Source organism: Pelophylax lessonae (assembly GCF_965119305.1).
Source record: "Pelophylax lessonae genome assembly, chromosome: 7".
Classification (NCBI taxonomy): Eukaryota; Metazoa; Chordata; class Amphibia; order Anura; family Ranidae; genus Pelophylax; species Pelophylax lessonae.
Window position 1 is genome coordinate 189051424 of NC_138774.1, and position 23897 is coordinate 189075320.

General features: G+C 41.7%; 1 protein-coding gene across 1 annotated transcript in view; it reads right to left on the reverse strand.

The window, feature by feature from the left end:
- Positions 1 to 23897, reverse strand: part of CARD9 (caspase recruitment domain family member 9) — a 104012-nt gene that overhangs the window by 31065 nt on the left and 49050 nt on the right. The window contains exons 3-7 of the mRNA XM_082264405.1: positions 22425 to 22630; positions 21882 to 22019; positions 10729 to 11054; positions 4026 to 4205; positions 1218 to 1373 (exon numbers count right to left, since the gene is read on the reverse strand). Coding sequence (XP_082120531.1) covers positions 1218 to 1373; positions 4026 to 4205; positions 10729 to 11054; positions 21882 to 22019; positions 22425 to 22605 — 981 coding nt within the window. The 5' untranslated portion in view covers positions 22606 to 22630. The remainder of the gene's footprint in view (positions 1 to 1217; positions 1374 to 4025; positions 4206 to 10728; positions 11055 to 21881; positions 22020 to 22424; positions 22631 to 23897) is intronic.

The following is a 23897-nucleotide window of genomic DNA, read 5'->3' on the forward strand; positions in this document are numbered from 1 at the left end:
GATAGATGCGAGCCAGGTCTGCCGGTATTAAAACTGTTGTTAAGTGCACCAACACTTCTTAAAAGGCCCAGTGGATAGCTGGCAGAAGAATAACATAAAGGGCTACCCCCTATAAAACCATCCTGCAAGTCCCATTTGTTCCAACAGTTCCTTTAATTTTATGGAGAGTGCACATCCAGTTGGTCTAAGCCTAGCGTAGTCGCCACTAATGAACTTTGACAGTATAGTTCCTGTCTTCGGTAAATCAACTTTTATCACTGCTGCATTTTATGCTGATCTGGATGCCAAGTGTCATCTTGTGCCTAGTCCTTATTACTAATCACCCTGTATGCTAAACTGTGTTATTACCATTCTTAATCCATTTCTATGCTTACTTTGTTACCAACCATATCAATTGGCAATATATTAAGTTTAAAATCAATTAACACTTCTGCACCTACCTCATTAGCAACTAATGTTTCAAAATAAAATAAAAACCAATATGTGAACAGAGGACTAATTATCAACCAATTAATGATCTAACTCTTGAACAGTAAATAAAATATTAGTACCTTGTATATTATCAGTATACAGAAAAAAATAAAAACTGTGTCAAATTACAAATAATCATCACTTGCACCAGTGTAAATCAGTGTACAAATGTCCTCTATATATTAAACCACAGTCTCATAATAATGACAATTTCCAACAATTCTTGCATCCACGGAAAATCTTCTTATATTCCACCCCACGTGTTGTGTTAGTTTCATGCACAGTGATTCCCACCACCTTTCACCATGTACTCTCACCTCACATGGTGGACCTGCCAAGTGGCAGGTCAAATAACGCTTGCTCCACCTTGGGGCTACTTTATGGTTCCAGTCAGTTAAAGCCTCACTTGGATACCTCCTCCTATTGCCACTTTAGTTGTAAAGCAATTCCAAATATATGGGTGTAAGAGATCGCAAATTTATCCTGCAATGGACTCATAAAAAAGGGGGTCCCCATAGTGTAGTAAGACTTAATAAAACATCTGAGTCCATTGCAGGAAAAATATATGATCTCTTAAAAGGGCCATACACAATGCATTAAGTATGATAGTAAACTTCCTTCTTATAAAAAAATTGCATCCCTTACATCTGCTGCTGTTTATACAAGAGCACACAGTTGTTGGCAAGTTATCTGGTGGTTAGTAGAGTGCTGTGTATTATTAAAAAGGTCCCATAGTGATCATATACCTTGTCTCGGAGGTCCTCGGCCTGCCGCAGGCTCATTTTTAGCGTATATACGGTGTTTACCATATCCTGATACTGCTCCAAGGCCTGTCTACGCTCATCTTCCAGATCCTGGATGTATAGTCGTATCTTTTCAGATGTTTCTCCTTTCGGCAAGTTCTGAAACAGTTATGTAGATGTCCTTGGTAAGGATACATTTTCAAAAAATGAAAACACGACTAACAATGACGATGAGGTGCAACAATGTCAGGAAAGTCAGCTCTGAGTGATTTTTTTTCTCTTTAAATAAAAAGAAAGGTCATAACTGACTAACACAAAACAATGGGACAGCAATGACCGCCACCGGCACTTGTACGTTTCCACAGATCTGCCTTAAAGTGGAACTTTACTCTCTCAGTCAACAATATTTTTATTTTCCAATCATTTTTTTTTTTTTTTTTAAATAAAAAAAGGGGGTAAACAAAACATAGTGGGTTTGACACATAAGTACAATCGTATACATAGAACGAGTAAGGAATAAAGAAACATCATATAAAAGGTGAAGAAGAAAAACAATGCAAATCAAAATTCACAACGTCGTCTGTAGGCAGTGACATACAAATCAGCGTATAGGACTTTACACATTAGAGCCAGAGAGTACTAAATCTCAGTAGTGAATGGGACATTACTGGCCCCAATCAATATGTATGAAATGTTTTTTCCAATCCAATGTGTCAATCTGAGACAAAGTAAACCTTCCCAGATTGGGCAAACAGAAATAATATCTCTAGAGGGGGTTGTCCCCTCCACTTCCCTGTCCCAGTCCAAATCACAGGCACTGCATAGCCTGGGACGCTGCGACAGAGCGGATATCATCCCCTCCAAAAAATGAAGAAAAAGAAAGATAAAGGTGGGTAGAAGCAAGTATCCATTTGTTTTCTATAATAATCATAACACTTGACATTTCCTGAGAGGTAGGAGATCCATGGATCCCAAACCTAATCAAAGTCAACAATATTTTAAATTATTATGCTGCTATCCTTAGTAAATAGAAAGGAATGTATACTATATATACCTATTTTAAACCTATTTTTTACATTTCTTTAGTTGCTGGTTTCTGGCCTAGGCAAAAATGATGTCATACATCCCAAGAGTCTTCATGGGCATTTTTTTTATTTCATCTGAAGAAGGTAAGGAGGAGTTCACATCCTTCCCTCCTGCATGCCTGGACTAAGGGCAGAAGGATTCAAGGAACTAAATGCTACATCAAATATCTTCTCCTACTCAAGATGGCCGCAGAAAATGATTATTGAAAATAAAAAAGCATGGATGGATGGATGGGGACTTTGCTTTGAATATTAAACATGGGCTGTAGTGTTCACATACCAATATGTGCTGCTCTAAAGGGGAATTCATTTTAACAAAAATCTTTCAATAAAAGTATATGTGCATTTAACATATTTAATGCATGTTATGTATCTATTAGACACTCCCAGAACAGGAGAGCACTAAGATGCTTGGGTATTGATTATTATAGAAAAGAAAACACTGCAAGTAAACTGCAAGTAAAGATGGTGGCAGGGTCTCTTTATTTGTGAGACACTATAAAAGTGTTCCTGGTTGCAAACATGGACAGTATCGATGGCTCTGAAAAGCCAATTGCGAAATTGTTCTTTTCCAAAGCAAACTACAAAAAACTGTCAGAGTTTCAAAGCGTTGTATTTGCCCTCTGATTTGATCCACAACCTCAAACCAGGGAAGCGCGTGCCCATGCTTTGGGATGGTGGGTCAGATTGCGATCAATAGGTTTGCTGACCCCCCTTCCAGAGCATCAGAGTGCATGGAGCTGGCGCTAGCAGTGGAGGAAGCAGGCGGCCGCAGAGGGAGCAGGAGCCGCATGAGCCAATGCTTCCTCTTTAGCGTCGGCTCCTGTCCCAGGTGGAGTGATAAACGTGCTCTTCGCCTGGGACCCTTAAAGCAGTAGAAGCTGGAAGAGGAAAAGGTTAGTGTATTAAACATCATATAGACTGCACTTTTGCAATGGGTGTATTAGCATTTATAAAACAAAGGTTATAAGGCTGCTTTCACACTAGCCCACAGGTGCAACGAAGTGCACCTGTGGCTTTCCTGGGGATTAGATGCACTGAGCCATAGGCTTCTATTATATTCTGCGGGTTTGGTGCGCTTTCAGAAAGCCCACCAAAACTACTGAAGGCAGGAATTTTGGTGCGCTTTTAGAAAGTGCACCACACCTGCAAGATATGGAAGTCTATGGTTTAGTGCAGCTAACCCATAGGAAAGAGACAGGTGCATTACGCTGCACCGGCGGTGTGGGTAAACGGCAGTGCATCAGTGTGAAAGCAGCCTTATGGAGGGCTCAGGATAGTAAGGGCTCATTTACATTTGTGGTTTAAGGAGCGGTAAAACCTCATAGTTCATTGCGGCCTATGTGTGGTTACCAGATTACGTATGTGGCCTTCGCACTTCAAAAGGTTGAGCACCCTGATGTACACCTTAACTGTCAATAAGATTGCAGGATGCAATTAAAAAAAAAATACACTTTAGGAGAACAAAAACAACCAAAACTTGCTTCTGATGACACCATCAGGCACATGTGGGACATTTCAAAATATTTTAAAATACTCTGCCTTTTGAGATTTGAGGTTTTATTGGAATACAAATAAGTATTAAATTAAGTTATATTTTTTTAGGTAAGGGTAAGCACAAAATATCTATAGACTCCCTCTTGTCTCAATTATTCTTGTCTTTGGATACAATGTTCTATATCTTTCCAGATCTGAAGTGGCATAGGGAAGTAATAGTAAAACCCACCTGTAGTGGTTTATCAAGTTCCTGGATTTTTGCTTTCAGCAGTTCATTTTCTCTCTGTAGCTCATAGATGACGTCCCGGCTTGGCCTTTTCTCAATTGCATTTTTTAATTTCATTGTCTGTTTCCGCTCTAGTTTACAGTCGTCCTCAGCCTTCATCAGGTGATGCTTCAACTTCTCAATCTGAGTCCAAACAGAAATAAAGAGATACTAATTAATGTGATCTCTCATAGACAAGTAGTTTTTAAGTGGAAGTGACATTTAGAGTTTTAAATCGGCAGCAAGGCTGCTAAAAAAGGTACAAAATTATTCTTACATCTTTTTATATTGTAATTTTGTCAGTCCTGCCCAGTTCACCAATGCTGGGCTACAAAACACCTCCTACTATCCTCATCTCCATAACAGAGGAGAACTGGACCGAGCTGACAACACTTCTCATGGTTTCAGTACAGCGGGGTCAGCTCTCTTCAGGAAGTTAGGAGCTCACTGAATTTCTGGCAATATGTTTAGGTATTTTCTGTACTTGCTAAAGGCAAAAAAAAAAAAGTGGAAATGCATATATACAGTATATTGTGAAAGATTGATGGTCTGTAATGGTGTAAAGATGCAGATCACATTTGTCAAACACAAGGCCTGCGGGCCAAATCCAGGCCCACCAGGCCTTGCCATGTGGCCCTCACATCCAGTTTTGCAGCCAGAATGTGGAAGAACTCTATTCCGCCAAGGTACAGAGATTGGCAGGCCTGCTCTTAATGCCCTGGAAGAGCTAATAACTTCCCAGAAGCAAGAAGTGAGTGCAGTTGCCCATACCAACATTGTTGCAATTAGACCAGTTGTAAAAGATGTTGCCAACTGTTGATGCAAACATTTTCTAAATGCTTTTGAGAGGACTGTTGTGCGATACGCATGGCCCAATGAAAGCCCAATGAAAACTGGTCATAGTTGCTGCTCTCCCCTCTGGTGGTAACTTTTCAGACGGCCTACTGGGCAATGGGCCAAAGTCACAGAGACTTTGGCATGTTTAAAGGTGCAATTCTGCTAATGGAGAAGATCTTTTGTTACTGGGAAAGCCAGCAAGCCTCAGTTGAGGAAAAGCCTTTCATACCTCAAACAAGTGGGGATCTGTCACCGGGAAACAAAAGCTCCAGGGGTCACAGAAAGATATGGAGTTGCCTCAACATGCAGGGTGATGTCCTCACAAAGACCTGATAAAATATGTAAGCTTTTCTTAAGATGCATTGAATGGGAGCATGCGGTCACAAAATATCCCCTGTCCCAGGATATAGTGCAAAGTAACCTGGTCAAGTAGAGGTCTACGTTTTGCTGCCAAGTTAAATAGTTTGTAAGGTTGAATAAAGATATACAGTAGGTCCAGCCAGTTCAACCTCTATTTCTATGTATGCATGTGTTGTTGTCTGCAGTCACCCCCAGCAATGGTGGAAGAGTCCAAATCAAGTCAGCAAAGGGTAACGAGGAGCATGTTGCACTTTCTTACTGTGTTGGTGGAAAAGCTGTTCCACAGAAAGAAAAGTTGCTGGTTTCATCATAACCCCAGCACTCCCAAATGAAGGTGAAATCTCCAGTGTGTGGTAAGCCTTTCTTAAAAGTGCTGGGAATGATATATAAGTCCATGGAGAGACCATTGGATTTTTTTGCAATGAAGTGGCAGGGCCCACTATGTATTTGGAGAAAGTTTTCCCTTGGTGCAGTGATCTGCACAGTGGGATAACAAAGAATAAAAATGCATCAGGAAATGTTATGTTGCGTGATGGAAACTCTGAGTAAACCTTGGTCATAAAAGCAATGTGCTGGTATAAATATGGTAGGGGTAGTCATTGAAAAAAGCGTGCAAATTTGTTGCTGTTCTGGTGGGTGAGTATGTTTTGGCAAAGGTAGAAATTATGCATGTGTTAAATGAAGAACCACTGGCTCACAATATTGAAAATGCGTTTGAGCAGTTTCTTATGACTAAAGATGGGGTGTCCATAACTGAAAATGTCCATAGGAAGGTTGTGAAGTGTAAGGTTCTGGCACTCTCAGTGCCTCCTATCACATCATTTCCGGGTGCTTTCCATCTACCTAGATAGATGAAGCACATATAGGTGTGTTTACCTTTAAGACTGATGCTGTCATCACTGAGCGCCGGACTGAACAGCTATTTAAATCACCAGCTCTCACTCACATGTGTCGTTCAACCTGCTTTGTGCCTTGATGTTAACCTGTCTTGAAGCTCTCATGCTTGCAAGCATACCTCGCTGTCGGAACCACGCTGCGCTGATCCCTGTATCCCGCTACCGGATCATCCGCTCTTGCCGAACCTCTCCTCAGCTACATTGCTACTAGTGATAAGTACCCCACAGGGGAAACCTCTATAACCTTCATACTAAAGCTTACACTATCTAGCTCTGCATACTAAGGACTATTATTATATCTGCATTATCTATGATTGCTAACCTATCTGCATCCCATCTGCTACTATCTTACTTTCAAGAACATTTCCTTTCAAGTGTCTGTCATCTACCATCTCTACCCAACCTGTCTCTTCAGCCTATCATCACTGTGTTACCATATACATAAGTCACTCTAGGAACATCTTATTGAGTGTGTGTATTTACTTGCTGAATTGAGATCATCCACACATGATGAGTCTTGGGGAGTTGGGATTGGTGTCTCAGCGTTTCTCTACATGACTACTGAAGTGGAATATTTCTGCAGCTGTAAATCCACATCATACATAAAACGCAGGAGCGTTACAGATTGAACGAACCAGATAAAATGGATTCAGCAGAAATGACCATTCAGGTGACACAGTTAACACAACAAGTAACTGCGTTAATACACGCACTTACTGAATTAAAAGAAGACAATCAGGCTCTGACGCAGCAGGTGGCCAGACTGACACAGCCTACTGCTGCTCAACCCCCAGAACCTCTTGTCCTTCTACCAGACAGGTTTGATGGTTCCCGTTCCTCTTTTCTTTTCTTTCGTATGGATTGTGAGCTCCTATTTATCCTTAAGCCTAGGACCTATCATAATGACTTTATTAAAGTGCATGCTGCCATTAATTTGCTTTCTGGCAAAATGAAAACGTGGGCATACCAGAAACTGCAAGAAAAAAGTCAGATCCTAGACAATTGGGAATCATTTGCAATTGCGATGCACTCCCAGTGTCTCCCCTCCCAAAAATCTCTTCCTAAACCTGCTCCAGGTAACCGCAGACCCCGGCTACCTAGGGGAAAAAGGAAACCAAATGAATATGGTGATCCTGCCTGGTCATGGTCCAAGCCTGCCTTAAACAGTCAGCCTTGTCACTCTGACACATCTCATTTGAACCCTGATCCTACAGAGATGGATGAGGAGCCTATGGAGATTGGTGCCGTACATACTAAGTTGTCCTTACAAAAAAAAAAGATCACAGGAGAATCTGTGGCCTTTGTTTTTATTGTGGAGAAGGGGGACATTTCATTACATCCTGCCCAACCCGACCCCATAGGCCTAAGGCTCTCCCAATGGAGGCCAGGCGAATCCGAACTGTCTTCCCTGAAAAACAGCCTGGAAATTACCAAGGCTGTTGCCAGCCCTGTCCCCGTTCTATATCAGAAAAGGACACCCAGAAATTGGCAGATGTTGGTATAGATACTCCTATTTTTGCAAGTACATTTCTAGCTTCCAATGAAAACATTGAGATTCTTGCACCTGACTGCGTACACGCTTCTAATGGCACGGTGGTATGTAGGAAGGATCTGAGGATGTTTGAAGAAGCATTGGTTGCTAGGACTACTAGGATTACTTCGGATGGTTATGCGTCCGATTCTAGTGAGGGGTTCATGTAGCAGACACCCTAACAACAAGTGATCCGATTCTCATATCGGCAACAAGTGATCCGATTCTCACATCGGTTACCAACCTGATCCGATTCTCATATCGGCAACAAGTGATCCGATTCTCACATCGGTTACCAACCTGATCCGATTCTCATATCGGCAACAAGTGATCCGATTCTCAGATCGGTTACCAACCTGATCCGATTTTCATATCGGCAACAAGTGATCCGATTCTCAGATCGGTTACCAACCTGATCCGATTCTCATATCGGCAACAAGTGATCCGATTCTCACATCGGTTACCAACCTGATCCGATTCTCATATCGGCAACAAGTGATCCGATTCTCATATCGGCAACAAGTGATCCGATTCTCACATCGGTTACCAACCTGATCCGATTCTCATATCGGCAACAAGTGATCTGATTCTCACATCGGTTACCAACCTGATCCGATTCTCACATCGGTTACCAACCTGATCCGATTCTCATATCGGCAACAAGTGATCCGATTCTCACATCGGTTACCAACCTGATCCGATTCTCATATCGGCAACAAGTGATCCGATTCTCACATCGGTTACCAACCTGATCCGATTCTCAGATCGGTTACCAACCTGATCCGATTCTCAGATCGGTTACCAACCTGATCCGATTCTCGCATCGGCAACCAGTCTCATCCGATTCTCGCATCGGCAACCAGTCTTATCCGATTCTCGTATCGGCAACCAGTCTTATCCGATTCTCGTATCGGCAACCAGTCTTATCCGATTCTCGTATCGGCAACTAGTCTTATCCGATTCTCGTATCGGCAACCAGTCTTATCCGATTCTCGTATCGGCAACCAGTCTTATCCGATTCTCGTATCGGCAACCAGTATTATCCGATTCTCGTATCGGCAACCAGTGTTATCCGATTCTCATATCGGCAACCAGTCTTTTCCGACTCTCACATCGGCAACCAGCTTTTTCCGATTCTTATATCGACAACCAGCCTTAGAGGCCTTCCGGAGCCGGCCTTACGGGGGGGGGTACTGTAAGGTTCTGGCACTCTCAGTGCCTCCTATCACATCATTTCCGGGTGCTTTCCATCTACCTAGATAGATGAAGCACATATAGGTGTGTTTACCTTTAAGACTGATGCTGTCATCACTGAGCGCCGGACTGAACAGCTATTTAAATCACCAGCTCTCACTCACATGTGTCATTCAACCTGCTTTGTGCCTTGATGCTAACCTGTCTTGAAGCTCTCATGCTTGCAAGCATACCTCGCTGTCGGAACCACGCTGCGCTGATCCCTGTATCCCGCTACCGGATCATCCGCTCTTGCCGAACCTCTCCTCTGCTACATTGCTACTAGTGATAAGTACCCCACAGGGGAAACCTCTATAACCTTCATACTAAAGCTTACACTATCTAGCTCTGCATACTAAGGACTATTATTATATCTGCATTATCTATGATTGCTAACCTATCTGCATCCCATCTGCTACTATCTTACTTTCAAGAACATTTCCTTTCAAGTGTCTGTCATCTACCATCTCTACCCAACCTGTCTCTTCAGCCTATCATCACTGTGTTACTATATACATAAGTCACTCTAGGAACATCTTATTGAGTGTGTGTATTTACTTGCTGAATTGAGATCATCCACACATGATGAGTCTTGGGGAGTTGGGATTGGTGTCTCAGCGTTTCTCTACATGACTACTGAAGTGGAATATTTCTGCAGCTGTAAATCCACATCATACATAAAACGCAGGAGCGTTACATGAAGCAGCACTTTATTGTTGAAGCAGAGAGGATGATAGTGGATGGGGTGCACGGCAATGCTCTGAGAGAGCACCAAGCTATGGTATCAGTTATGGGCGACATAACCCTCACATCTGAGAAGGTCCTGTAAAGCAGTGGTCCTCAACCCTGGTCCTCAGGGCCCACTAACAGGCCAGGTTTGCAAGATAACTGAAATACATCCCAGGTGATATAATTTGCTGCTCGGTGATTGCAGTACTCTAGTCTGCATCTCCCCACAGTAATACTTAAAATCTGGCCTGTTAGTGGGCCCTGAGGACCGGAGTTGAGGATCACTGCTGTAAAGAAACACATCCTCTGCATTGCATTTTCCTCTGTCCTTTCTTTTCCCACTGTCCCTGAAATGCTGGCCCAAATCTCCACTGCAAGGTTGACTCCTTGAAGGGTTCCTCTGAAGCCACCTTTACATTTTTGGGAAGAGGACTACGGTTTTACATGTGGACGCTGCCTGTCCCAACATGCATAGACAGAAAAAAAAGGCACCAAACCGAAGGCACGCCTCTGACCTACCTCCAATGGAGTATGTGGAGTGAGTATGCAGCAGAAGCAGCATACTCACAACGGCCAGCTGGATATGCACATGCAGTGGCAGTATGGCTAATGGAACATGTAGTCCCAAGCACAGTGATCCCACCCTCCATGGCCAGAGGTGCAGGGAAGTGTGGTACAAAGGAAATCAGAGGATGAGGTTGAAATATGTATACAATGTAAGTGTTTCCAAAAGGTACCCCAGAGGACTGTTCGACAATATTAGGGAGGAAAAACGTCTGAGGCCACTCCAAGTAACGGTGTGATGAAAAGGATTCCTGCTATGTTAGATTGAGGGGATGCCAGCCAGAAAAAGGTCAAGGGAGTGCATTCTGTGGCAGAAGAAAATCTTTAGGAGATAGAAGAGCTGAGAAACGAGAAGGAAGTGTGTAACCCGGAAACTGTTAAACAGTCTATGTTGCAATATAAAGAGGTATTAGTAAAGATGCCAGGGTGCAAATGTGAGTAAAGAGAGACTGAAATCAATTTGTATTCATTACTATGCTATTTTACTATGATTTTTTGTTTATTTTATTCCACACACCTCAAGCTGTAGGTCTCTGTTCCGCATGACAGCATTGGTCTTCTCCTCGCTCAGCAGTGCATACTTCATGGCCAGTTCGTAGATCTCATCCTTGCATTTCTTCAGTTCTGTGTTGAAGTTGTCCCGCTCCTCCTTCATTTTCTGGACCCTCTCCTGGTACTTTTTCAGCTCACTGTCTTTTACCTGCAACTGCCTAATGCTGGCCTCCTTTTCCACCATCTGGGTGTTTAACTCCTTGTACTTCCTGCGCTCCTCTTGGATTGTCTGCTGCAACTTCAGCATCTCATTCATGAGCAGCTGGGTCAGACTGGACTCACCTGCAGTGTCTGCATCAGAGAAACATCAGAGAAAAAAAAGATGAGACAAACATACCTGGGGCCTGGCATGTATTTTCAGGGACCTTTGGGGAGGTCTCCGTTCCATTTTTTTTTTTATTATAAAAAAGAAGCGGTCAGGGAAATGTAATTATCGTGGGTGAGAATCCAATATGGATTTGAAGTGGGTACTCCATACAAATAACAAAAGGAAAAAAAAAAAGATATAAAGTCCCTCCCAAAATTCATACCAGCGCCCTATCAAAGCATTATGGTTGGCAAGGCAGTAAGTGTGCGATAAAGACAAAGCCCTTTTCCAACTTTTTCACAGCACAGTGGGTAAGTGCCTCCGCCTGGCAGCACTAGGGTTATTGGTTTGAATCCCAACAATGGCACTACCTGCCTTGAGTTTGCATGTTCTCCCTGTGCCTGGGTGGGTTTCCTCTGGGTACTTCAGTTTTCTCCCCACACTCCAAAGACATGCCGATAGGTTAATTGGCTCCTGTCTACACGGTCCCTAGTATGTCTATGTATGAATGTGAGTTAGGGACCTTAGATTGTAAGCTCCTTGAGGGCAGGCATGCACTGATGTGAATGTATAATATATTTGTAAAGTGCTGCGTAAATTGACAGTACTATATAAGGCTCCATTCACGCCAATGCGTTTTTTTTCATGCTTTTTGATTTTTTTTGCAGAAACCCAGGACATTAACATAGGTTCCTATGGAACAAGTTTACATCAATGCACTTTTGTGCCTCTGCATTTTTGGAAAGGGTCAGGGACTGTTTTAACCACTTAAGCCCCAGAGGATTTTCCTGCTAAAAGACCAGGGGGTATTTTGCGATTCGGCACTGCGTGACTTTAACGGACAATTGCGCGGTCGTGCGACGCTGTACCTAAACGAATTTGACGTCCTTTTTTTCCCACAAACAGAGCTTTCTTTTGGTGGTATTTGATCACCTGTGCGATTTTTTGATCATGCGCTATAAACAAAAAAAGAGCGACAATTTTGCAAAAATAGCAATATTTTTCACATTTTTTTATATAAAATTCCCCAAAAAAAAAATGTAAAAATTAAAATTTTTTAACATTTTTGGCCAATTTGTTTTATCCTACCTATGTTTGGTAAAAAAAATCGCAAAAAGCGTATTTTGATTGGTTTGCGCAAAAGTTATCGCGTTTACTAACAAAGGGAAAGATTTTTGTCATTTTTGTTGTTTTTTTTTAAAGCGTAATGGCGGCGATCTGCGATTTTTTTTGTGGTACTGCAACATTGCGGCGGACAGATCGGACCCTTGACTGACATTTTTGACACTTTTGGGGTTAACAGTGACATTTCTACAGTAATCAGTGCTATACATATGCACTGTTACTGTAAAAATACACTGGCAGTGAAGGGGTTAACTTTATTTGGGAGGGAGGGGCTGTGTGTGTCCCTAGGGGCGTGATTCTTACTGTGATTGGCTGTGGCTCTAGCTGTAAGGACACTGATCAACGGATCTACATACTAGATCCGTGAAATCAGTGTCTTTACAGCGAGGAGAATGACAGGCAGCTTGTTTACACAAGCTGCCTGACATTCTCCCTCTTCCCCCGACGATCGCCGAGTGGCTGGCGGACATCGGGTCCGCTGGTCACACGCGCGGGGGGGTGCGTGACCGCGCGGGAGCGCGCCTCCGCGGGCGCGCGCTCGCTCCCCAGACCCTCCCAGGCTAGTGACGTTAATTAACGTCACTCTGCCTGGCAGGGGCTGACCGCCGCAGTAAATCTACTTGCGGCGGTCGGCAAGCAGTTAAACACAAAACGGTGCTTTTTTTTTGGACTTCAACGGAGAAGCTGCAGAAAAGCATGTAGTGCATTTTTACCAGATTTTTATCACAATTTTGCCACGATTTGTATTTTGCATTTTATATTCTGCCCAACAAAACTTGCCAAAAAAAAAAAAAAAATGGAAAATGCAAATCATGGCAAAAACATAGTAAAATTGCGGTAAAAAGAAAAAAAAACAAACACAAAAAGCACTGCAGAAACGCTTAAAAGCAAACTGCACAGGTGTGAATGGATAAATGCCTGGCCCAATAGATGTGGATTTCTGCAGGTGGGGGGCTTATTGGGGACTGGAACCCACATTAAAATAAGGAAACCCCCAGTGAATGAGTATGGGTACATAATACCCTTACTCATTAAAAATATAAAAATAGAAAGGAATTAAACACACCACACATTTGAATTAAGTCCTTTGTTAAGATGATAAATACTCTTAAAACTTCCACAATGTAAATGAGTCATGAATCATGTTGTCCAGTGATATAGATCATCATGATGAACAAAATGGTCATGGCAATAGTTAGTTAGTGATGTTAGCAACCATCCCTACGCTTTGTTTACATTCAACTACCAGCTGGGAATTCCCAGCTAACAGGTGAATGTGCTGGGCAGGGATGCATCACTGGTTGTTAGGATGCCAGCAGCCACTGGATTCCTAGCAACCAGGAGCCCTGAGGAGGAAGCTGTCACATATAACAGAGGTAGTAGTACTACTGCTGCTAAATGTATGACTTTCCGCTGCAGCTGGCTGGATGTTCAGCCCGGTGGGTGGGCAAAGCCTTCATTTAGTCTGAACCTTATCCATAGAGACAAGCAGTACAAACCTTATTATTATAAAATATTATTAATAGTAAAAAAAATTTTATCTTTTGGATAGAGTGGAGAAGAACAGGAATTGATGGTAAACTCTCAAATAGAGAAAACAAAAATCAGAAACGTTTTAAATTTTTTTTGAAGGAGTAGGAAGGTTTAGAAATCCTGTCATGCTTTTATTGCTCTCTGTATACTGGCTGGGTAGATCCACCTTCTCAATCTCTCCTAGTGAAGGGACACAAAGTGATGGGAAATTCCAAATTTTACAGTTGCCCCCTAATCTACATGCAGGGCGCCAGACGCATGGACTTCAATAGGTCTTTTTTTTTTTTTTAGCCATGTGATTAGAGTCAGAGCCTCTAAAAGGGTGGGCACTGCGCCCCGAGCCCACACAGTTGTATGACAATAGCGAATTAAAATTCACTATTGTCACACGGATCCTCCTCCTGGCCAATCAGGAAGCGGGTCTTGAGACCCATTTCCCGATTGGCCAAAAGAAGAAGCCATGCTATTGGGCATGGAGGAGGAGGGAGGAGATGCAGAAAACAGGAGGAAGAAGCCGAAGCCGCCGCCACCTGCTGCTGCAGATATCCAGGCTGGGTGATGGAGCGGGGGGTCCTGTCCTCTGTGTCCTGTCCTGCTGTGTTCCTGGGGGGAGGGGGGGTATGGTGCGCGGCCTGGTGTTGTCCAATGGGGAGGGGGTATGGTGCGGTCCATCTGCCGCCCCCCCGGCCCATGGAGCACCAGCCGCCACTGGTTGCCACTACAACAGAAAGCGAGGAGAATTCTTTCAATGGAGCAGTGTTAATTTTGGCGACTAAGATATTTTTGTTGACAAAATTAACACTATTTTGGTCTACTAAAATACGAAGAAACCTAAAACAATTCAGATGACTAAAATACGACTCAAACTAAAATGGCATTTTTATATATCACAATGGGTAAATTTGTGTTTGTAGTGAATGTTCTAACTAAAATACCATAAATAATAACATGTTATTAGATTTTTAATCCCGAAGTATATAATAAGTTTGGAAATTCTAGAAAAATGCTCAAATAATGCATTACAATTTAACTAAACCCATTCGATTTTAGCCAACTAAAATGTACTGGAGATTTTAGTTGACTAAAATGTACTAGAGAGTTTAGTCGACTAAAATATGACTAAAACAATTCAGATGACTAAAGTACACCTAAAACTAAAATGGCATTTTAGTTAAAAGGCCATGACTAAAACTAAATTGAAATTCGATGTCAAAATTACCATTGTAATGGAGACATCTGTTTCAGTGACAACTGTCTAAGAGCAGACTCCCCCTCACTTTGAAGAGATGTCATTTCACTTCCTGCTGCATCTCCAAGACAGGAAGTAAAGGGAAATCTTCTTAACAGAAGACAACAAAGACAAACAGCAGGAAAAAAAAAAAAAGACAGGTTTTAACCCATCACTACTCTATCCAACTCTTACAAGTAATGTTGGCTAACAATACACTTGCATTTTTATCAGAAGAGTAGGAATTATTTATAATCTTTGTCGGGTTAATAATACTTCAGCTGTCTTGCTCACATCCCAAAACTTTTTTTTTTTTTTTGGGTAGAGGAAATGAAACGGATAGATCCTCAGTTTAGTTAGAGAAATAGACAGCATTTTAAACTTGAGAGAGGTTCTAGCCATTCTCCACATCACTCCATTTTCTTAAAGGTTTCTCAGACATACTTACTGTATACATTTGATCAGCTCTTTAAAAATCCTGATGAAGGTTGCGAATATGAAGCCACTGCCTTACAATTAGTCACATCATTGTAAGCCTGCCATACGTGTACCTTAGTTGGCACTTGGACTGCCTCTTACATCTGAGTTTGTAGGAGCCCCAATGACCAACCAAAAAGGTATGCACTGCAGGCTGACAACTACTGACTGCTGCTAATTGTGAAGCAGTGGCTTAAGTTGGCCATAACCTGTTAGGTATTTTTCATTCGTCAAGCGGGCTGAAAGGTAAAAAATACTAACAGTCTCCTCAATCTACACAATTAAGGTAAATGGAGGAATCCCTTCTCTGCTGGGACATTGTGTTCTGACAGGGGCATCCGCCGCTGTCAAAATACATTGTTCCGTGGACGCAGCTAATTGGCTGCAGCCACTGACCAACAGTACATTTTTCAATGGTCCCATCGACAGAAGGCGATTGAACAAGTGAAGTCAATCTTTCACTGTGGTAAAGTCCACACACTAGTCAAAATTTGTCCAGTCCCTGCTGATCAATCACAAAAAAAAATTGGATTTCTGCACAAATTGGTCATGAAATGTGATCTGATCATCATCATCTATGTCACAACAATAGACAATCACAGTCTGCTTAATCTAATAACACACAAAGAATGTAATGTTGCCATGTTTTTATTGAACACACCATTTAAACATTCACAGTGCAGGTGGAAAAAGTATGTGAACCCTTGGATTTAATAACTGGTTGAACCTCCTTTGGCAGCAATAACTTCAACCAAACATTTCCTGTAGTTGCAGATCAGACGTGCACAACGGTCAGGAGTAATTCTTGACCATTCCTCTTTACAGAACTGTTTCAGCTCAGCAATATTCTTCGGATGTCTGGTGTGAATCACTTTCTTGAGGTCATGCCACAGCATCTCAATCAGGTTGAGGTCAGGACTCTGAGTGGGACACTTCAGAAGGCTTATTTTCTTCTGTTTAAGCCATTCTGTTGATTTACTTCTATGCTTTGAGTCATCATCCTGTTGCAACACCCATCTTCTGTTGAGCTTTAGCTGGTAGACAGATGGCCTTAAGTTCTCCTGCAAAATGTCTTGATAAACTTGGAAATTCATTTTTCCTTTGATGATAGCAATCCGTCAAGGCCCTGACGCAGCAAAGCAGCCCCAAACCATGATGCCCCCACCACCATACTTCACAGTTGGGATGAGGTTTTGATGTTGGTGTGCTGTGCCTCTTTTTGCCACACATAGTGTTGTGTGTTTCTTCCAAACAACTCAACTTTGGTTTCATCTGTCCACAGAATATGTTGCCAGTACTGCTGTGGAACATCCAGGTGCTCTTGTGCAAACTGTAAAGTCCCGTACACACGTACTGATCGTCGGCCGAACGATCGGCCGTCTTTTGTCCAGGGCTGTCGTGTCTGTTGAAAACTGCAAAAGACTGCACACTCATTTTGTCGGCCAACAACAGCCGACTGCAGAAGTGATGTCATGTGATGGTTAACTTTCCTTGTCTTTTTTCTTTTCTGAGCATGCCCAGTCTTGCTAATCTGCTGTCTGTCGGCCGAAATCTGTACTGACTGGCGAACAATCGGCCGTTCTGGTGACGGCCAACAAATATTTTAAAGTCTGCACGACAGATTCTGTTCGGCCGAAAATGCGCTGTCGGCTGTCGGAAGCATCATACTAACAAGCCTACAATCGAATATTTACGGCCGACAATCAGTACGTGTGTACGGGGCTTAAACGTGCAGCAATGTTTTGTTTGGACAGCAGTGGCTTCCTCTGTGGTATCCTCCCATGAAAGCCATTCTTGTTTAGTGTTTTACGTATTGTAGATTCGCTAACAGGGATGTTAGCATTTGCCAGTGACTTTTGTAAGTCTTTAGCTGACACTCTAGGATCCTTCTTCACCTCATTGAACAGTCTGCTCTGTGCTCTTGCAGTCATCTTTACAGGACGGCCACTCCTAGGGAGAGTAGCAGCAGTGCTGAACTTTCTCCATTTATAGACAATTTGTCTTACCGTGGACTGATAAACAGCACTTTTGGAGATACTTTTATAACCCTTTCCAGCTTTATGCAAGTCAACAATTCTTAATCGTAGGTCTTCTGAGAGCTCTTTTGTGTGAGGCATCATTCATATCAGGCAATGCTTCTTGTGAAAAGCAAACCCAGAACTGGTGTGCGTTTTTTATAGGGCAGGGCAGCTGTAACCTCCAATCTCATCTCATTGATTGGACTCCAGTTGGCTGACATGTCACTCCAATTAGCTCTTGGAGATGTCATTAGTCTAGGGGTTCACATACTTTTTCCACCTGCACTGTGAATGTTTACATGGTGTATTCAATAAAAACATGGCAACATTTCATTCTTTGTGTGTTATTAGTTTAAGCAAAATGTGATTGTCTATTGTTGTGATTTAGATGATGATCAGATCACATTTTATGACCAATTTGTGCAGAAATCCATATCACATAATTTTTCTTGCAGCTGTATTTACAGTATATACATACAGTATCTCACAAAAGTGAGTACACCCCTCATATTTTTGTAAATATTTTAATAAATCTTTTCATGTGATTACAATGAAGAAATTACACTTTTCTACAATGTAAAGTAGTGAGTGTACAGCTTGCATAACAGTGTAAATTTACTGTCCCCTCTAAATAACTTAAAACACAGCCATTAATGTCTAAACCACTGGCAACAAAAGTGAGTACACCCCTAAGTGAAAATGTCCAAATTGGTCCCAAAGTGTCAATATTTTGTGTGGCCACCATTATTTTCCAGCACTGTCTTAACCATTTTGGGCATGGAGTTCACCAGAGCTTCACAGGTTGCCACTGGAGTCCTCTTCTAATCTTCCATGATGACATCACGGAACTGGTGGATGTTAGAGACCTTGCGCTTCTCCACCCTCCGTTTGCGGATGCCTCACAGGTGCTCAATAGGGTTTAGGTCTGGAGACATATTTATAAAAACTATCAGTGCAATTAGATGTAAAATAATATATACAGTGATAAGTGATATAATTATATCAATAACCGGCTGCTAACACTCACTGTGTTTCCACTCCACAATAAGACATAATAGACAAAATAAAGTGCTGCGCCAGATGAATATATGTGATAAATAAGATACACCAAAACAACTGAAAAATATTGATGTACAACACCAATCTTCAAAACAGTATTATGATGAACTGAAGCCAAACATGTAAATGAATAAGTGAAAAAATAGATAGATCAATAAATCAAATGTGAACAAAGTCCAAGTGTCCAAACAATATAAAAAAATCCAAATGTGACTTGAGTGTCCTACACCAAGGAGCAAATGTGCTCCTTGATCCACCACCACCAAGTATTAAAGCCTCTCACCTTCCTATCTGACCCAAGAATCACCAATAGATCAGATACAGCAGTACCCTTAAAGGGTTAATGGATTGATGGACAGGTCTTTAAAGTTGGAGATCAGCAGGTGTTTCCAGGGCTTATTAGTGTAATACATTTTAGAGATTAGTGAATAATTATGTGGAATTTTAGATGGAATGTTTTATTGTTGTTGACACCATTTTATTTTAGCCAATTTCTGATGAAATTTATATTATTATCACAATATTGCTGGTCTAAGGGGATATGGATGTGATCTGTGATTGATAAGCTCTGCTTTTTACCAGTAGTGCCTCTGCTGGTTTTAGATATTTGCACCGTCATTAGTGGTGTTTTTTGATCGTCTAGCACTTGGGATTGAGCATTTCCCCTCTTTGATATATGCAGTAGAGGTGCAGATAGGAATGTGAGAGGCTTTAACACTTGGTGGTGGTGGATCAAGGAGCAAATTTGCATTTTGAGTTGTTATGGAGGTGTAGGACACTCAAGTCACCTTTGGATTTTTTTATATTGTTTGGAAACTTGGACTTTGTTCACATTTTATTGATCTATCTATTTTTTCACTTATTCATTCACATGTTAGGCTTCAGTTCATCATAATACTGTTTTGAAGATTGGTGTTGTACATCAATATTTTTCAGTTTTTTTTGTGCATCTTATTTATCACATATATTCATCTGGCGCAGCACTTTTTTTGTATATTAGGTCTGGAGACATGCTCGGCCAGTCCATCACCTTTACCCTCAGCTTCTTTAGCAAGGCAGTGGTCATCTTGGAGGTGTGTTTGGGGTCGCTATCATGTTGGAATACTGCCCTGCTGCCCAGTCTCTGAAGGGAGGGGATCATGCTCTGCTTAAGTATGTCACAGTACATGTTGGCATTCATGGTTCCCTCAATGAACTGTAGCTCCCCAGTGCTGGCAGCACTCATGCAGCCCCAGGCCATGACACTCCCACCACCATGCTTGACTGTAGGAAAGACACATTTGTCTTTGTACTCCTCACCTGGTTTCCGCCACATATGCTTGACACCATCTGAACCAAATAAGTTTATCTTGGTTTCATCAGACCACAGGACATGGTTCCAGTAATCCATGGCCTTAGTCTGCTTGTCTTCAGCAAACTGTTTGCGGGCTTTCTTGTGCATCATCTTTAGAAGAGGCTTCCTTCTGGGATGACAGCCATGCAGACCAATTTGATACAGTGTGCGGCGTATGGTCTGAGCACTGACAGGCTGACCCCCCACCCCTTAAACCTCTGCAGCAATGCTGGCAGCACTCATACGTCTATTTCCCAAAGACAACCTCTGGATATGAAGCTGAGCACGTGCACTCAACTTCTTTGGTCGACCATGGCGAGGCTTGTTCTGAGTGGAACCTGTCCTGTTAAACCGCTGTATGGTCTTGGCCACCATGCTGCAGCTCGGTTTCAGGGTCTTGGAAATCTTCCTTTAGTCTAGGCCATCTTTATGTAGAGCAACAATTCTTTTTTTCAGATCCTCAGAGAGTTCTTTGCCATGAGGTGCCATGTTGAACTTCCAATGACAAGTATGAGAGAGTGAGAGCGATAACACCAAATTTAACGCACCTGCTCCCAATTCACACCTGAGACCCTGTAACACGAACGAGTTACATGACATTGGGGAGGGAAAATGGCTAATTAGGCCCAATTTGGACATTTTCACTCAGGGGTGTACTCACATTTGTTGCCAGCAGGTTGAACATTAATAGCAGTGTGTTGAGTTGTTTTGCGGGGACAGCAAATTTACACTGTTATACAAGCTGTACACTCACTACTTTACATTTGCACACACACATACACACCCACGTATGCCTGTAGATTCCTCACGCTTCCTGAGGAAGCGAGGGGCAAACCCCACCCCCAAAGTGGTATTAAACCAAAATGTATTACATTGTAGCTTACCAATTCTTAGATATGTTGGCTGCATTCCTTTTCTTTTTTAAGGCTTTCTTTTATCTTCACCTGGTGATCTAGCCAGTAAGTCTGCTATTTTTCAACACAACAAGCTGTTCTGCAGATGTAGCAGTTAGATGCTTGAGACAAACATATTTACCACCGACATGGGTACTTACATTGATCAGCTTTTATTTATGTAAAATGTTTATCCCAAAAAGAAACGAAAAACTGTGGCTGTAACTGCTTAAAAAGTGTTAGCTGGAGTTTTGTTTCAATTTAATAGTGTATTTACGTGCATCTAACACTACTCTTCCCCCAAGATTAACACTGCTGCTGTCCAAAGAGGTCTCTGTTACTCATTCATCAAGAGTGCAGGCAATTTAGTACAGTTTGCCAGATAACTAGGTGAAAACAGAGAAGTAAAAGCCTTCAAATGAATGCAGCCACCACATCTAATGATTGGTAAGCTGCATTATATTACAGGTTTGATTCTGGGTTTAATAATGCTTTAAGTGGGACACAGACAGCTTTATGAACCTGACAGAGGGTCTAACCCTTCTGCGTGCTACACAAAATGAAACATGTTTTGGATGGAGTTCCAGTTGACCCAAACGCACAAAGAAACAAAAACACAAAGGATTAGAAATGTAATCCTAACATTCAAAACAGGATATAGAGGATAACTTTAGGTAGAAATATTTCTTTTAGGAGTGACTTTAGACCCGTAATGTGCAAAGATGTGCCTGTTTGCTTCCTTTTTATTGTTCTGTAAATCTTTTGCAAACCTTTGTACTTGTTAAAGCTACACTGTAAGCTGGGAATAAGCTATTCTTGCCTACTGTGCATTTGTTATTATTGTTTCTTTTCTTTTTTTTTTTAATTCAGGTTTAAAAATATGAACAAAAACAGAGCTAAGAAAAATAATTCAAGCAACTGAGGACCCGCATGCTGCAGCAGATTCCTTTATGCTTTTGTAAAAAACAACCAAGAGAAAGAAAAAAAATCCACTGTGCCTTCCACTGACTCAGTTCATGGAAAATATGACATTATCAGTAGTTATTATTTACAGGGAGCAGCTGCTGCACCCATTTATGAGCAAGAATAGAATCACGTCCATTTAGAAAGTCAAACATGGATAAACCAGGCAAGCATGAACTCACCTATGATCATTGAGAAGACACGTGAGGGCTCCTTGCCAGTGATCTTCATGTACAGGTGAGGGTAATACAGCTCCAGGCTTTCCAGAAACGCACCATAGCCCTTATATCCTGTCCTCTGGAGGATATCCAGCAAGACACCTAATGTCAAGAATAATTTTGAGGTTGATCATTTAACACATTTACTAAGAAAGTGGTGTGTGTATCGAGAGGAGTGAGGGAGAGAGAGAGAGAGAGAAAAAAAAAAGGAAAAATATAGGAGGTGGAGAGGGGAGATGAGAGTGAAGAGAGAGAAAGGAGAAAAGCAACAGGAAACGAGAGAGGGGGAGAAAAAAAAAAAAAAAAGTTGGCAGAAAGGAAGTTTGGTTAGAAAGATGGCAGCAGGTTTGGAGGGAATGATGAATGGAAGGTTGGAGGGAGAGAAGGAGGGCTGATGGGAAGGAAGGTAAATTGGAGCAAGGTAGAGTAAGAAGGAGGAAAGATAAAGAGGTATCTCCAGAATAAATTTTGAAAATCTGGTAACTTTTCCACAGAAAGGCCACTTACCCACTTTTCTCTTGCGGATAACGAGGCTAGGGTCATTAAAAACTTGCTCTTCATCATCACTGTTGAGAACACGACATTGGCGCAGGTACGGCGTGATCCTGTTTGGATCTATAACCGAGATCAATTTGACCCTGTAGTGTTCCAGCTTACTCCAGCACCCTTCATCCTCTTCCTCAGACATGATAGGTAGGGTTTAAGGCAAAGGTCTATAAAGATACAATTAAATGTGATAGGTGAGGATGGGTGCCAGCTCTTCAACTTTTCAGCATTCCATAAGGCATGAGCTGGACAAAACATTATTCTAAAGCTGCATCTATTGTACATAGCCCACTTCGGTAGCGTGCAAGATTTACATAGTAGTTGAAGTTGAATAAAGACATCAGTCCAGCCAGTTCAACCTGTACAGGTGTGTAGGTGTGTGTGTGTGTCAGTGGCCTGATCATTTCCCATAACCCTGAATGTTGTGATCTGTGAGATGCACGTCCAAGAGTCTTTTAAAAGTAGCCATACTCCCCGCAGCTTCCACCAATTGTGGAAGAGAGTTCTACATTCTCACCGCCCTTACAGTGAAGAACCCCTTACGCAGCTTAAGGTTAAACTGCCTCTCCTCTAATCTCATTGTGTGGCCACGTGTCCTACACTCCTTGAGACTAAATAGTTTTTTACCTTGTTAATGACTGTACTATACTTGTCTAGGAAATTCACAACCCAACATCTCTTACCAGCTGCTGTAAGAGCTGAAGACATAATTGATATAATCAAAGAAAACAAGAAAAAAAATGCATGTGTTACTGCTATTAATAATCTAGAAAAAAAGGATATGGTGAGAAAAGCTCCTAAAACCACCTGTGTTCCAAACGCTTAAAGTATAACTAAAGGCAAAACTTTTTTTTTTTTTTTTTAGGAGAGCGGAGAGGGATCAGAACAGCTGTCTGTTTTTATTGTTGTGTGTGCCCCCATTAAGGAGATTCACACTCTTTATTTCTCCTGTTTACCATTATCATTGAAAGTGAAAATAAAAGAAAATCACAAATTTTGGGTTGTCCCCATAAAAGTAATAGAGGGGAAATCTTCCAATGGGGACGCTAGTTCTGATGAACTGGGGGTCCCCAAAGAATCCCCCTAATTTGCAGGGATTTTCTCTCACTTCCTGTTTGGCTATGGGACAGGAAGTGAAAGGAAATCTCTACAATGGGACACAGATAGTGAAAAAAAATCTGACAGGGGTTATAACCCTCCCTTACTTTATATAAAATTAAAAAAAAAATTCCCTATAGTTCTACTTTAAAATATTTTGTTTCACAAAATTAGTTTTTTTTCCAAAACATTACAAATGAGTCATGAACTGGAGGTATTAGTACAATATATGGGTACAGATGAAAAATCTGAGCAAGACTTGCATTGTATAAAACACAGTACACAAGCCAAAAACATCAGTGAGGATGAAATATAGAAAAGAACGACATAGCTAGG